At 44.5% G+C, this 17,138-nt stretch overlaps 1 protein-coding gene across 1 annotated transcript; it reads left to right on the top strand.

The window, feature by feature from the left end:
* The first annotated feature begins 9,012 nt into the window (after positions 1-9,012).
* On the top strand, positions 9,013-13,259 carry TPBG (trophoblast glycoprotein). Its single transcript, XM_014067561.2, has 2 exons — positions 9,013-9,108; positions 10,492-13,259. Exon 2 carries the CDS (start codon positions 10,733-10,735, stop codon positions 11,915-11,917), a length of 1,185 nt encoding a protein of 394 aa, XP_013923036.2. The 5' UTR covers positions 9,013-9,108; positions 10,492-10,732; the 3' UTR covers positions 11,918-13,259.
* Positions 13,260-17,138: the final 3,879 nt, after the last annotated feature.

The following is a 17,138-nucleotide window of genomic DNA, read 5'->3' as shown; positions in this document are numbered from 1 at the left end:
GCAATAATAGAATGTATATTGTTGGATGACAACTCAGAATATGCTGTTGTGATTTAATTAATCCCCTTTCCATCCCATTTTAGATGGATGACTGAAAATTTAACCCATTATTTAAACTTAATAGTTAAATTAAAAGATAGGCATAGCAACTGTGCCCTTAGTCCCATGCTCTACTTTCATTCTGTCATTTGGGTATTCTGCACATTTTCTGTCATTTTTTTTAAATATCTTGGTTATAGGCATCCAAGAAGTGGCTGATGTCTGAACTACATAAGAAAGATAGAAAACTAAAAGATCTAGTAAAAAGTTTCATCCAATTTTACTTCACCTTTCCAGGATAGATCCTAGAACTGTGATGGTGAATCTATGGCACCTGTGCCACAGGTGCACACAGTGCCCTCTCTGTGGGCATGTGAGTCGGCGCCCCAGTTCAGCTCTGTCTCGTATGTGCCTCCTGCCAGCCAACTGGTTGTTGGGTCTCTGCCACGCATGTGCAGGGGTGGGCTGCGTGCTGGGGGCACCTGCGGGGGGGACACGTGCACATGCATGGTGCTTTGGGCACTTGGTCCGAAAAGGTTAGCCATCATTGTGCTAGAACATCTGCATGAAATTTTTCTGCTCTTCTCTTCTGTGTTTCTATCCCACCCCCCAAACTCTATAGCCACCCATCAACCCTTTGTCTTCCATTTGTTTGTCTAAGGCATAATAAGTTTTTTTTTGAAATGGCATCACTTCTCAGATTTTTGGAAGCATTTCAGAGCCTCTCTTTTGCTAAGAGAATATGAAGTAATAAGGCCAAAGCCAAATGCAGCCCTTACCCATGCAAAGCAGTGGATCCCCAGATCTTTTCACACAGGTTTTTTTTCCTGCTCCAAAAGTCTCAGTGCAATACTGGCTTGACTTGTGGCTCTGCAGCTTAGTTCATCTTGCTGGCTCTTGCTTGGTTGACAATATGACACTGGTTAAAAATCGGCAGCATGTTAGAGGAGTAGAGGTCATCAGTTGTAAACTTACATTCATACATTTTCTCCTGGATAAAGAAAGAACAAAGAGCTCATTTGTTCCAAGAGCAAAGTAGCACTAATAAGGCAGAACTGTAGAGATCAAAGAGGCTTCTATGTTGAGCCATTTTCTGAAACACTGAGGGTATTTGCTTATTTAAGAATCCAGACAATGTCTTTTCCAAACTTTAGTGTGATTTTGTTTTTTAAAAAAATCTGCAATGAGTACACTCTTTTCAGGTGTTAAATAATAATTAATTGCTTGGGAGGGAGGGAGGGAGGGAGGGAGGGAGGGAGGGAGGGAGGGAAAGAGAGAAAGAGAGAGATTCCATTATACTGCTATATATTCATTCCAGATATTGAAATCCATCCGTCTTAGTTGATGATATGATAGCTTTATTAATTAGCCTATAGGCCATATCAAAGCACAAGCTTCAAACATATCGCCAATAAAATCTTATACATACAGATGTTGAAATCCGTCAGTCTTAGTTAAAAAGTGGAAAGATGAGCCGTGCAATTCAACAACATCTGGAAGACCCAGTGTTACCCTTGCCTCTCCTATCCAAGAGGATTATTTTGGGGAAAAGATAAATATGAAGTTTTTTATGCAAGAATGCTTTCATATTTTCCTGCTGATAATCAGCAAGGAGGTTTCAAGTTAATCCCTAATTTAAAAAGCACAACTACCTTCTCGCAAACAATCACTATGAATGACAAAAAAACAGGATACAGAACAAGATTCACCCCACTGCCACCAGCCCTACTGCCAAGAAGAACAATGTATTTTAAGACCTGGTCTTTGAAAAAGACAGATCCAAAATAGAGTTAAAGAAAACTGGCACTTTAATATTATGAAATGATTGCAAAAGGCTGACTTGTAGAAGCTAGCAGGGGAGATTAATGCTCTCAGGCATTATTGGAGCTGGTCCTGCAGCCTTTCCAAATAGCTGACAAAACCCTTTGTCACTCCATGGAACCTAGGAAAGCAACAGATTTGAAACAGATCTTTGGAATGTCCGCTTCCAAGCATCACTATTTCCAAAAAAGAAAATAATGGACTCGTTCAAAAACTTCTGCCTGAGACTCTATATCTGTGAGGGTGAAAGTTCATTCTCCGAGTTTGTGGGTTGGTTTCCTAACGTTTCTATTATGTCTTAGCCTCGGAAACATGGCTCCATCTCCAAGGCTCACCATTGGTCGAGGCGCGCACGTGCCAGAGCGGGAAGTCAACGTTCTCTGATTGGCTAACCACAGGACTGCCTGCATATAAATTGCTATCAAGCGGGAACTGTTCAAGCTCACTGGTTCTGGAGTTGCTGTTTCGTTAGCTGTTTTAATAAAGCCTTGTTGTCCGAGTCCTGCCTTGCCTCAGTCATTGCCACCCCATCGAATTTAATACTGGCGACGAAGGTGGGATATTCTGAGGCATAGGAAGAGCTGTATCCCGTAAGGAAGATTTTTTATTAATACAAGACTTCCGGCTAATCGCTGAGGCAATCTCCTCAGAACGTCTCTCCCTCAGAATGGCCACTTTGAACAATTTTGCACCGTTTGCACCCGGGTTAGAGTCCTGGGAGGCATACATTGACCGTTTCGAATGCTTCCTCGAGGCAAACCATCTGGCTAACTTGCCTAGTGAGGGAAAGAGGGCCCAGTTCCTGAATGCTTGTGGGCGCGAGATGTTCGGAACAGCCAGGGCTTTGGCCGCCCCGCAATCAGTCCAGTCCCTTTCATGGGACACTTGACGAGACTGCAGAACCATTACGCCCCAGCTCTGTCTCGCAAAGCTAGGCGCTATGCATTCCAACAAAGGCTTCAGAAGGAGGGGGAGTCAGTGAACCAGTACATGGCTGCCCTCAGGGCTGCAGCATTGCACTGCGATTTTCCTAATCTAGATGACTCCCTACTTCAGCAATTCATGTGCAGGGTGACCGATTCGAGGCTGTGTTGCCATCTTCCTCACTGCATACAATTATAAACTTATCGGCCCAGGAAGCAGGTGGGGCATGCAGATGCCCTAAGCCATTGCCCTCTGCTGGCGTCCGAGGCTGACCTGGATCCTGACCCTCTGGTTTTACTGATTGAGGACCGCCCGGTTCCCTTAACAGCCACAGATGTTGCCACCCATTCGGCTAGGGATGCTACTTTGGCTCAGGTTTTAGATTGGGTAACGAGGGGTTGGCCGCAGACGCAGCTTACTTCGCAGTTCCTGCCGTTCAAGCACAGGCAGCATGAACTGAGGGTACAAGGAGGGTGCCTACTGTGGGGCCATATGTTGGTCATTCCTCCTCAACTTCAGGAACCTATCCTCCACTGTCTGCACGAGCGGCCCCCTGGGATAGTAAGGATGAAGGCCCTGGGCCGGAGCTACGTGTGATGGCCTGGTTTGGATCAGGATATTGCACAATGGGTGGCTAGGTGTCAGGAATGTCAGCAATCCAGGCCAGTTCCCCCCACGGCAAAACCTAGGAAATGGGAGGACCCCAAGACTCCCTGGGCTATGATCCATTTAGATTTTGCAGGGCCGTTCCATGGATAGATGTTCCTGGTAGTGGTTGATGCATATTCAAAGTGGGTGGAAGTCATCCTCATGCCATCGACCACTACCGAGGCTCTGATTGGGGCGTTGTGAAAGATGTTCGCGACTCATGGGTGCCCGGATGTATTGGTATCAGATAACGGGACCCAGTTGATGTCTGTGTCTTTCCAGATGTTCTTAGCGGGATGTGGCATCTGCCACGTCTCAGTGGCCCCTCACCATCCCTTTAGCAATGGCATGGAGTGGACGGTGCAATCTGTTAAGGAGTCCCTAGCTAGGCTAGGTCCAGGGGATTGGCATGCCTGTATTGACACATACCTGTTAGTACAGCACACAGTCGCATGCCCCCTAACTAACCGCAGCCCTGCAGAGTTGTTAATGGGCTGCCGTCTCCGGACTAACCTTGATCAACTTCACCCCAGCTACTGCAATGACAAACCTATTGGCAACGATGACCACGCCAGGGGTTTTGAAATGGGGGATCTGGTTTTTGCGCAAAACTATGGGGGTGAGCCGAGGTGGTTACCGGGGCGCATTCTACAATTAATGGGTCCCTGCTCTTACAGGGTGGGCCTAGGCAATGGGTGCATTTGGTGCCGCCACATTGGTCAGCTGCGACCGTGGATGGCCTCGACTCAGACACCAGCTGATCTCTTCCCAGTTGGTCCTATAGACCCCCCCCCCTTTGCTCTGGACATCTCCACTGAAACGCAGCGTTGCCCGACGGTGGTCTGGTGTTCCAGTGCCAGACTCACCTGGGCCATCAGAGTCACATCCAAAGTCGCCGGACGGAGAGTTAGCGCAGTCGCAGGCAATTCCCCTGGAGAAGCCTCCTCCTTTTCCTTCTCCAGCATCAGTTCCAGCCAAGCCAAGAAGATCGGACCGCACGCACAGGCGGCCTGCATATTTGCAGGATTACGCATGCACCTGAATGGTGGAGAGGAATGTTATGTCTTAGCCTCGGAGACGTGGCTCCATCTCCAAGGCTTGCCATTGGTCGCGGCGCACATGTGCCAGAGCGGGAAGTCACCGTTCTCTGATTGGCTAACTGTGGGACTGCCTGCATATAAATTGCTGTCAAGCAGGAACTGTTCAAGCTCACTGGTTCTGGAGTTAGCTGTTTTAATAAAGCCTTGTTGTCCGAGTCCTGCCTTGCCTCAGTCATTGCCACCCCATCGAATTTAATAGTTTCACTACCAGGCTAGGTAACATCTTCAGTGGAGTGTGGAATTATTCAGAAGCTATTACCAGAACCAAAGACAAGATTAAGAAGGATGAAAGAAACAATGTAATCAATGTAATTCCAAGGGGTTGGAAGATTGTGGCTGTCATTTGTGAGGGGTGTCGGAAATGACAGCAAAAATCCTCCAACCTCTAGAAATGGCAATAGCCCACAAATCCACAGCCACTCTGCACCAGGAACTATCCAGAACCAAAGACAAAATACAGAGGGATGAAAGAAACAATGCAATCAACTTTAACCATTGCAACCATTTCTACATGGGACAAACATCACATCAATTAAAAACCAGGATCCACGAATACCGGCTGGCAGTCAAACACCATGATACCAAATCCTTAATCTCTACTGACACCGACACCAAACAGCACCAGTTCAATTGGAATCGGCCACGCTACCACCTGCCACGCTCATGAGTTCATCAAAGTTTGGCACTCCACTAAAGATTCCATCAACAAACACGTTGACCTACAACCAGCCTATAAACTCCTCAAAATCCAAATCAACCGCACAGCCAACCAGACAGCGCCAACCCACACAATCCCACCCCCACCAGTTCACCTCCCAATGACCCTGACCTGATGTAATCTCATTACAAGACCCATCACAAGACTCACTGATGACTCAATCTTGATCCATCACTAGACCCTCACTTGACACACCCACACCTGCAGCCCTTATGAAAAGAAGAACACTGACTCTGGCATCCCCTAAACTCTGCTGAAGATGTTACCCACCCTGGTACCAAAACATTCAGAAACCAACCCACAAGCTCAGAGAACGAACCTTCATTTGATTGATTCAGCTGCGTCTAGAAACACTCTAAAAATATTGTCACTATTTGCGACAAGCAAAACATCGCAAAAATATCCTCTTTCATGAGGATACCAAATAAAATTCCAATACATGGACAATACCTTATATATATTAAGCAAATCACAATTCAAATAATGAATCTTCTTTTTCTCCATTCACATAAATATTGGAAGATTCCCAAGAAACACAGTGAGTTTTTAACTCATTGTAATTGTTAACTGGTACAGTACATGTACTTGCAAAGTCTCATGTGTAACGTGAAGTATATAATTAACCTACCTTTCTCTCTCTCTCCCATTTCACCCCATTTAAGTCCTTCATCAGTCTAGCTAATAGCAATAGCAGTAGACTTATATACCGCTTCATAGGCCTTTCAGGCCTCTCTAAGCGGTTTACAGAGAGTCAGCATATTGCCCCCAACAATCTGGGTCCTCATTTTACCCACCTCGGAAGGATGGAAGGCTGAGTCAACCCTGAGCCGGTGAGATTTGAACCGCTGACCTGCTGATCTAGCAGTAGCCTGCAGTGCTGCATTTAACCACTGCGCCACCATGATAGCTATTCTTTTGTAGTTCCATGATAGCTACTCTATGCGTCTAATGCAGTGATCTGCAGCTCATGAAAACATACAACGTTTAATAAAATTTGTTAAAAGGTGATACAGTACTAGATATTTTTACTACCTGATACAGTACTAAGTTTTTTACTACCTGATTTTTTTTTACTACCGTAGACTACATTTCTGCCCTCCCTAATTTCTTTACTTCACATATACTGAGATAACTTACATGTCCAATAATAACCCAACTGCAAGGGACTAGTGGCATGATGGTTAAGGCGTTGGATTAGAATACAGACACCCAGTTTAAGTATGGAGATTTATTGAGCAATATTAGGTAGGCAGGTGGACAGAGGACCGAGTATTCTATGCACCACTGTAAGCTCTGGAGGAAAAGCAGTGTAGAAATCTAATAAATAAGCTAATATACCTAACTCAAAAGAAAGAAAATGTTTTGTTGTAGTTCCATGATTCCATAGACGGAGGTTAGAAACCTTGTTATGTACAACAAATTATCCAAAGACATCCTAATGGGTCCTGATTTATTTTCCTTTCATCTCTGTTCTGAGCTGCATCTGGTTACCTTTTTCAGAAATGTAGCCTTTTTTACAGTTTCGCTTTCATTACTCCCAATGGGATCCGAAAAGAGAAGAACAGGGTATCCGCAAAGACATTGCCCCCAATCTGCCAGCGCAAATGTTCAGTGGCTCACTCGGGTGTCAGCCACAAAGCCTTTAGTATACAGGCAATTCTCAGTACAGCAAAAGACCCCCCCTTACCCTCCCCCAGCCTTAATGGGATTTTGTAAAATGACCAATCACCAGTCAGTTGATAACTCCCCAAAGTATAAAGCAAGAGCCATGTTCATTAAAAATGGCTGTGTTAATCTTGTCATAAAAGAGCATAACTGACTCACTATGGATCCATCTGAATAGCCAGGGACATCCGCAGCAAGCCAAGATATTGTCAAAATGATGAAATGTGTGTCATGACAGCACAACACATACGTACTTGCAGGCAACACTGAGGCAGCAGTTCTGTTGTGACACATTTTATCATTGTCCCCCATCTGCCACTCTCAGCCGCTGCCCCCAACTGATACCCACATATATAGCCAGGCTATCATTTGACTTTCAGATGATAAAAGATTGGTAATATATACATTTTTCCCTCTCCATTTTTTTAAGATAGCTGAAGAGCAAGACAACCTTTGGGGCAACTGTCTGTCAAATGAGGCTTGAGATGCAGAGGACACCTGTCACAGATTAATTGTTCAATCATTCACTTAGGGGCTGAAACGTATATTACCCTCTATCAGCATTTGCAGATCTTAGAAATTGATTTGAAATACCCAATCTTTTTTTATCTGTGACAGAATACGTATCTATGTCCAAATGGTATGTATGAAAATGGCTGATCAGAACTACTACTTTGAATATTTCCTCAAGTGACCCCATCTCGTTTCTGAGACATCAATATTTCAAGAGAAACTGATATATTTTTTTCTTTCTTTTTAAATGTCCTTTAAAAATCTTACTCTCTTCCCTTGTATGAACCAGGAATAAGGTTTCTTCAATTATATCTTTACACAGGGTTGGATCTCTTTTGTGACAAACAATCAGATCCATTTGTGTAAACTCATCTTCTAATGTGGAAAGTCAGTCATGAAGGCAAAATTGTGAAATAAGACTAATTGGTGTTTTTTTTTTTAAACATGGTCAAAAGAATGGAAAAGGAGTCACAGAAACCATTTCTCATCAGGAGGATCACTTGGTCCTGAGCTGACACAGGCATTATAATAATCTCAGGCATGCATAAAACTTGTCTTCTGATATTGGCTGAGGTTAGCAGCAAGTACCGGCTTTCTGTCCTTCAGGAAACAGGAAGAAACTGGTTCCACAATTACAGCTTAACCTTATCCTTCACATCTCTGGATCTGGTAGAAATTCTTCAGGCTCCTGGCACAGGGGAAATCTGCTCTTATGTGTAAAGTTTAAGATACAACAGCCACGGGGTATGCTCTGCTTTTGTTTTGTTTAAACAGCTCCTTCTTCCATTTTTCCCTAGATAAAAAAATAAGAGCAAAAGCTGTGAAATCAGTACAACATCTAACCAAGCATCCTTCATTGCCTTATGTCTTCAATCAGTCAGATATCTCCACCACCTCAGAAAACTTCCCAGGTCAGAGTTAGACTTCTCAGCTGGGTTTAAAAGGCTCCAGCAAAAGTTGTCATGCTACAAAGCATGACAGTACCAGCCAGGATGTTGCTTCAAGCAGGATTAAATTCGCCCAGCTTGGGATAGCGCCCAGCCTATTGCAGCAGTAACATCCTGGGTACCACAGCTGGCTGGGTGCCTCTCTGAATCAGATGCTCAGTTATCTTTTGGCCAACTTAACCTACCACAGAAGGACCGCTGGGAAGAGAGAGAGGGAAGGGTGTTGCCGTTGTGCCTTGTTGTGAGCACGCTGAGCGCAGCACTGAACTCAACACACAATTGCCCTTTTAGATGCCAGAGTTGAGCTGGCACGAGTGCACATAACGACTACCTCTGAGATCGTGCAGAGGGCTTTCCGCCAGCCTCCGCTGGGGGGGGGGGTCCTCTAGTCCGCGATCTTTCGGCAGTCAGACATAATAGCGGGGAAAACGCGGCGCCACCGCTGGGGGGGGGGGACACCAACTAGTCGCACCTGCCGCCGCTTCTTTGCAAAGTAAACCGAGCGGGGAGGCGAGAAGAGCCCCACCCGCTGCCACCGAGGGCGTGGTGCGCGGAGCCGGGCTGCCTCCCGGAGGCCGCGCCTGCCATTGGCTTCTCCTCCAGCGGAGGCTGGTCTAAGCAAGCCGGGAGGGCGGGGGGCGTGCAGGGAAAGTTGCTCCCTGCGCCATGCAGTTCCCACTCGGCCCGGGAGTTTGCGCGGGACTGGCGGAGCTGAAGCCCAGGCGCGAAACAGGTAAGGTTATGCTGGCTTGGCTGGGCGAGTGCGGCGCGGTCCGGGGCGACGGACTCTTCTCGCCTTCCACCCCTTTCTCCTCGGCTGAGCTACGCAAGCTCCAGCCTCTCCTCCGCGTCCTCGCCCTCCCGGCCCAGAAGGCAGAGGGACGAGTCCGGTCTCCCGTTCAACTCCCAGGTTGAATCATCCCACCCCGCTTACGCCCCACCCGAAGGTGCGGGAGGGGAGGGATGTCTGGCCACGACGGTTCGACCCCCGCGCATCTTTCCCTGGCAACGGGCAGCCCCGGGCTTCGCCTGCCTCTGGGATGGGAGGTAGCCGTAGGGCATGGGTGGGGTGGGGGGTGAGGTGGTTGCTTCGGAAACGTGGAGGTTGTTTTTTTTAGGGTGTGGCGGGGAATTATTTCTTGGAAAAAGTTGGAAAGGGGGGGGGATGAAAAATGAACGCCGCGACTTTCGGTTTGGGGCAACGGAGGGGACTTGCGAAAAAGTTGCACGTTTTCTCCAACAACTTTCTTAGGTTGGAGCGGGGTTGAACAGAAGCCACGAATCTTGGTAACTGTAAAAAGCGAGCGCGGCTTAAGGCTCGGCGAAAAGCATGGCCTCCATAAGGACTAGAACCGCAATAACTTGCTGGCCCCGTAGCGAATCCTCTGAGCCCAATGCTGCGTTTCCAGTCCTCCGAAAAGGATACCTGCGGGGGGGGGGGGGGGGTGGAAATATCAGCGTTTTATCCAGTAGCCGCAATTCATACCGACGCGTTTTTGTATCCGTAGGACGTTATAAAGGAAAGAACGTGTGGTGTAGTAGTTAGGGTAAGAGGACGCAGGTTCAAGGCCATTCGTAGCCAGGAGAAGCTTGTGGCTCTTGGCCAGTCACTGCCACTCTGAACCTGGCCTACCTCACAGGATTGTTGGGGAAGTGGATTGGAAGAGGAAGTATTGCAGACATGGGAGCTCCTGAGCAAAGGGAGAAAAGGAATCTATTACTATTAAATCTAATAAACGAGCTTACACCAAACAGAGGCCCTGGGGTATTTGGACTACAGTGGCCATTCTCCCCTGCTGCTCAGGGTGATGAGACATTGCTATTAAACCCCACTGGGTAAGGTTGCCCAAACCAAGCGGGAGACTGTCAAGACACAGGCAGGTTGGCTGTAACCAGGTCAAGAGGAATCCAAGGACTGCTCTTTCCCCAAGTGTTTGGTGGTTTGACTCAAGGGTGGCACTTGGGTAGGGGAGAAATGGTCTTGAGAAGCAGGAGTGCGTGGGCAGCATCCAGGAAGGCAGAGTCTGAGAAGAAACCATGATCTCTTCCTCGTCCCAGCTTGGTTCAAACTCCTTCTCCTCCTCCCATTTTTTTTTCTGCTTTTTTTTTTTTCAAGGGTGGCAGGACGTGAAAGAGAGCTGGTCCGTTCCTAGGGCTGTTCTCTCCCTTCCAAGACCGCGGTGGAGTCCCAGCCTGGTTGCATGTGAGAATTGCACCTTCTTCTCCGGGCGTCCTTTTCTCTGCCTTTCTGCTTGACCCAAGAAGATTGCTTTCGGAGGGCTGGAGCCAAGGATCCTTCGGAGACGGAGACAGCCCAGGGAGCACCGCAGGAGAACAGTCCCTGACAAGAGGCGGTGATGCTGGGGGGATCTCGTTGGGGCTGTGCATCCCCTGCGCTAAGTGGGGAGAGGCGAGGAGCTGGGGGGCTGAAGCTATTATTCCTGCTGGTCCTTTCGGGCTGGGTTTGGGCTCAGCAGCCACAACCACAAATCCTCGCTTGCCCTGCGCTATGTGAGTGCTCCGAGACAGCCCGGACAGTGAAGTGTATCAACGACAACTTGACGGAGGTGCCGCCTGAGCTGCCGTCTGTCGTGCGGGGCCTCTTCCTCGCCCATAACTGCATCAGCAACCTCTCTTCTGCCTCCTTCCTCTCCGCCTCCCTGTCGGAGCTCACCATCCTCGACCTGAGGGGAAACCAGCTGAGCTGGGTGGGCGCGGAAACTTTTGCTGGGCTGCCCCACCTAAAGCAGTTGGACCTCAGCGACAATTTGCTCACTTGGCTCAGCCCCATGGCCCTGGGCAACGTCAGCAGCCGCTTGGAAGAACTGGACCTGAGCAGCTCCCTCTACAACAACAGTTTTGTGGTCCTGGTGGCTGAGCTGCTCCAGACGGGCACGCTCCTCAACTTGAAGCGCTTGGACCTCTCGGATAACAATCTGATTTATCTGCCGGCCAAGATGTTCTCTGCACTGCCCAGACTGGAGCACCTAGACGTGCATAACAACTCCCTGGTGAGTTTGCGTAATGTGTTCTTGGGGAGCCTCCAACAGCTGCACACCTTCAATCTCAGTGGCAACGGTTTCAAGACCCTGAGGAACGACACCCTCCAGCAGCTCCAGGGCCTCCCTTTGCTGTCGCTCAATCTCAGCGGCAACCCCTGGGTTTGCGACTGCCACATCGAGGACTTGGTGAACTGGCTGAAGGAGAGCAAGCCGGTTGAGGCCAAAGATTCCCTCGAGTGCTCCTACCCCCAGGAGTTGCAAGAACGCTCTTTGGTGAGCATCAATGCGTCCGAACTCGACTGCCCTTTTCTGATCGACGACCAGACCCCGCTGCAGACTTCTTACGTCTTCCTCGGGATAGTCTTGGCCCTCATTGGTGCCATTTTCCTCCTGGTTTTGTATTTGAACCGAAAGGGGATCAAAAAGTGGATGTATAACATCAGGGATGCCTGTAGAGACCACATGGAGGGCTATCACTACAGGTACGAGATCAACACAGATCCCAGGCTAACAACCCAGAACTGCAACTCCGATGTCTGAAGAAGTACTATGGGGAAATGGGCCTGATGCATAATAGCCCTGCATGAAATGTAGACTTTAATTCTTCCCCTTATCCCCTTACCTGCTTCCACTCCACTTTTCACCTAGACACCAGAGACTTCACTCGTGCAGAGAATTATGTTTCCCTGCACAACATTCACATTATTGTTGTTATGAATGTGGTGCATGGTATTAGGCAGCCTGTGCCATTGCTACTTTCCTTTGCAACTCGCTGCCAGCTTGTTCTTGGATATTTCTTAGCATCTAAACAGATAAGGAATGTTCCCTCTTTGTTTCTCCCTCTTGATATTTTCAAAGAGTGAGCGTATATTAAAAAGCACCATTCAACAAAGACTGCCTCAACTTTTTTTGAGAGAGAAACATGTTACTGATTGCTGGCAGGGTTGTTTTTGTGCCTCATAATTTGTGAAAAGATTTATAGATACCATACATATTTAGAAAAGGGGCATGTAGAGACAAGCAAGTAAACAGCAAGCATGCAAAAAGGGAAAAACCCTTAGCCCAAGTAAAATCCTATCCCTTAGACAAGTAAATTGGTTATTTGCATGCTTGCTCTTTCCTTGGTTGTTTGTACAAACCACTTTATGGGTTTGCTTTTGGTAAAAAAATACAAGCATTTGCAATTCATTTGAAAACGTGTTTTTTAAGCAGTTCTCACATAAATTGCGTATGAAGTGAGTTTGCACTGTTAAACAAGTCAATAACTGTTTCTGTTTTGCTATACAGCAGGCTATCTTCTTATAATAAGGAAATTAAGCCCCCCAAATGATATTCTTCCCTTTTTGATTAGAAATTGTGCAAAATATGAAATAATATCCTTTTAAAAAAAAAAGATTTGTTTGGAAGAATGTCATCAATGTAGTTTAATTTTAGACAGACTAGAAAAATGCAAAGTTAACAATAATTTGCACTTTTTTTGGTTAAACTGCATGTGAACTACCATTTCTCTTATTATGCAAGCTCATTTTACACCGTCTGTTGTGACCTAGGAGTGGATGTACAACAACTCTTAAGTGGAAAGAGAAAGGATTAAAGGGCAGTGGTTTTGGAGCAATCGCTGAAATTGGGAGCAGGATCTTGCTGCTGAATAATGGGCACTTGTACCTTTTTTTAAAAATCTATGCAAACATTACTTTTGGCAACTGGGTGGGAATTACTCTCAGATGCATGTGATAAATCTTAAACTGAAAATGCATATTTTGTTGAATTAAAATATGGATTGTTTCATTGTTCTCAGCTTATGTAAACCCAGTAAATTGTGATTTATTCAACAAACTATGATTAAACCAATGGTGGCTTGATGATGAACACATGAACCCAACCATAATGTAGCATGAGTTTCAATGACAACCCATCTCTGGAAAAAGTAGTATTCCAAGTGTTTAATTGGACTAAATTATACCTAATGTATCTAAGCTGCAATAATTAGACCATGGATCTAGAAGCACATACTTTTAGAAAACTAATATAATGATAGTATTAAGCCGTAGTCCTGTGGAGTGGCTTACTCCCATATAAGCATGCTTAGTTATATTGTCTGATTATAAAACAACTTTGTTGAAGTCAGCATGGTCTTAGTTTTCAGTTGAGAAGTTGTACATCTTCAGACCTCAAGGGGGGAGGCTGACATAACTGTTCACCAAACTGGAGATAATATTATACAAGTCTAGTCTTCAAACCTTAGCTAATATTCACAAGGAATAACATAACATCTGTGCAAATGTATATTTTATGGTTTAACTTGTGCATGGCTATGACTTTATGTGTATCTTTGCACATTTATAGGGAAGAATGCTTTGCAAACCATAGTGTCACCTTCAGTCTGAGCATAGTGATAGTGCAGGAAGTGTATTAAACACATTCTTCTTTGATAAAACTGGAATGCATGAACTGTGATGCCAATCTGCATATCAGCTCTAAATAGATACATTTTACTTTCTGTTAGCAATTTTTGGAAAGTTGTATATCACATTCTTGGTATTGCTTGTGAAGTACTAGGTCTAATAAATCACAAATAAGTTTACTATAGCAATAAGCAATCTTACCCATATTTCCAACTAAATCAATGGCATGGAAATCTATGTATGTATAAAGTAATTAACATTATTCAGAATGTTTATAGCTTAACTCTACCACTGTTTATGAAGCACACACCATTACGGTATTGCAAGTTCTGCTAAATCTCTTTTTGCAAATTCATTTGTTCCAATTTTGGGGGAATGAAGAGAAATAAAATCTGTACTACTGATTATGCTTTTATTTCACAAATATAAATTTTCTGCATTTCTTAGTCTGTAATATTACCAGAGTTAGTAATATAATTCTATTGTGATATAAGCTCCTTTAAAAAATAAAGTAACAAAATACAGCAGGTACTAACTAAAAATAGCATTTTCAGACAATGCTAGTGTTTAAGTCATTTTTTTCAGTGTTTTCAATAGAAAACGGCATTGATTAAAAAAAAATACTGGTTTTGGAAGGTGCACTGCATTTTCTTAAGCAGTTGTGCAGTGCAAGTCTTAATTTGACCAATTAAAAATGTACTGACCAAACAAATGAATAATGTTAGCATATATTAATATTACAGGAAAATATTAAGGTTCTGAATGGGTTGTATGACATAATATCTTTATATTTTAATCAATTTGAATCAAATAGTTTTTCATTTTAAAAAAAATCCAAGCACATTTCCATGTTTCCTAATCAATGAATATTCTGAATCGGTAATAATCAGATTGTCTAAAGTGCAATAGACTTTTCCAATAAGAGGAAGACAATTATAAAGAATTGTTTCTGTTTTGCAACTCAGCTCTATCTCCTGCTTTTCTATGCATATGTTAATACAGGACATGTTGAGATGGGCATATAGTGCTCTTAAATCCTTTTAGAATTGTTCACCAATAGACAGATATTTTCATGTGATTGTTATGTTAGTTTGATATGGAATTAAAACATACAGAATATAATTCTATAGCAGCTGAAACCAATGCAACATTCAACTAGAAAGTATTTCTCTCACTTTCTTGGAGCTGGTTTTTCTGACATTGGAGCCCCTTGGCATATTTCACAATTTCTATTTCCTTAGCAGCTGATAGTGTTTAGGGTTTATAAATGTCCAGATTTGTAGGGTTTATAAATGTCCAGATTTGCTCAGGAAATCTTTTAGAAAGGAAGTGTTTCAAAACAAATCAATGCTATTTTATCTTTATCCAAGAATTTTATTCAAAGTTAAGTCTTAAATGGAAAATGGATCACCCCAAGAGATACTGACACACTATTCCATCCCAATAGGTTGTGATCAATTGGTAACTACATACTACCACCATGGTATTGAAAGGAAACCAAGGTTAATATCAGCTTTCTCCAGGAATCCTTGGGAGTCTTCATAACTCAAAACATCTCCAAACTAACGCTGCCTGTACCTTAAGGCTCCTTGCCTACTGTAATACTTCAATTTTCAGGCTATTAAGATATGCTATCTACACACCAAAGGCAGAACTACATTATGATGAGAGTGTAGCCAGCCATTTAGAAAGAACCCTACGTGTGAACAACCATTGCCAGCTTCACTTTTGTTCTCTTTCTTTTATATCGGGTGTCAAAACTCGCAACATCATGGCATTGTCACATGATGTATTGCAGCTTTTTTTCCCTCCTTCACTAAACAGGGTGCGGACTGGTCAGTGCGGGATTCATCCGGGCTGCAGGCCTTGAGTTTGGCAGCTCTGCTTTAGATGGATTCTTACCATTGAGCAGCATTTTCTCAGGAAAAGTAGAGAGGACAATAAGACAGGATACTTGTGTTGTACTAAATCAGAAAGCCTGTCCTTTCCACCGAGTCTCTTTTCCATATGGCAATCTATTAATAGCAATAGCAGTTAGACTTATATACCGCTTCATAGGGCTTTCAGCCCTCTCTAGGCGGTTTACAGAGTCAGCATATTGCCCCCAACAACAATCCGGGTCCTCATTTTACCCACCTCGGAAGGATGGAAGGCTGAGTCAACCCTGAGCCGGTGAGATTTGAACAGCCGAACTGCAGAACTGCAATCAGCTGAAGTAGCCTGCAGTGCTGCATTTAACCACTGCGCCACCTCGGCTCTCTTAATTCAAACCAGGATGGGAAGAAGTGGACAAAAAGATGGAAGGTGGTGCCTATAAAAGCTTTTAAGCTGTAGTTTTTGCCTATTTTCAACCAAAACATGGTTACTTGTATTATCTTTTTTTTTCTCAATACCTGAATAAATAGCTCACCGCACTTCACGTGGTCTGCATAAATGGTCTTCCAGAGCTTTCCTACATGAACAAGAGGCCAGAGACTATCTAGGATCTTTTGCATACCGTAAAGATGCTCTTCTCTTGAGGACCAGCTGTTTCTCAAGTCATCTGACATTTCAGTAATCCTATGATATGAGTTCTAAAACCTTTGATCATTTTGCTCCCCTATGGGTTTTTTTTTCCCTGCATGCCAACTATATCCGTGTAGTTATTAACTTGTTAATGTTGTGGATACTTGCTTAATGTGCAATAATAAATAAGGAAAGTGCACTTTGATGTAATGATTGAACCCCAATCCTTATTTCCCTTAAAACTACCTGGTAGTCCAGGCATGATCAAAGGCCTGCCCATTAGTTTCAACGATGTTCAATACATGCCTAATCCATTACAGTATAATGTGATTGGACAGCAAGACTGTTGATAAGGTTTCATTATGATTTAGTAATGTGAAACTCTCTTATTTTTTAAAAATCTGTACTTCAAGAGGTTTTTTTCCCCTCTCATCCCATCCTTGATCTGTTGCCAGTGGACTGGATAAACATCTGCCTGGACTGTTGCTCATTGTACTTATTTGCTAAATTTCATCTCAGATCAAGATACTTAAGGAGCAGCAGTTACAGCTGGCAAGATCAAAAATCTGATTTAATTTTATCTTTCTTTTTTCAGTGATTGAATGAATTCAACCAACAAAGAAAAACCTCTCTGTGGGAGAAAAGAGAATAAGGCTTGGTTCAAGAGAGTTTGCAATTCCAACTTCCATATTTCACTCTTTATGTACTGCAAAAGCAAGGTGGAGCTTATGTCCTTGGCATGAAGTGGACAACAATCTGCTAGACTGAAACGGGGTCGTGTCATTCTCATGGACTCCCCTGTGCCTGCTGTGTGATAGATGAAAAACCCTACGGATGGTGATTCCTTTGGA

Source organism: Thamnophis sirtalis, unplaced genomic scaffold, assembly GCF_051295495.1.
Source record: "Thamnophis sirtalis isolate CommonGarterSnake01/CBP01778 unplaced genomic scaffold, rThaSir2_p1.2 scaffold_6, whole genome shotgun sequence".
Taxonomy (NCBI): Eukaryota; Metazoa; Chordata; class Lepidosauria; order Squamata; family Natricidae; genus Thamnophis; species Thamnophis sirtalis.
The sequence above is the reverse complement of the archived record's forward strand: the minus strand, read 5'-3'. Positions and strand labels throughout refer to the sequence as shown.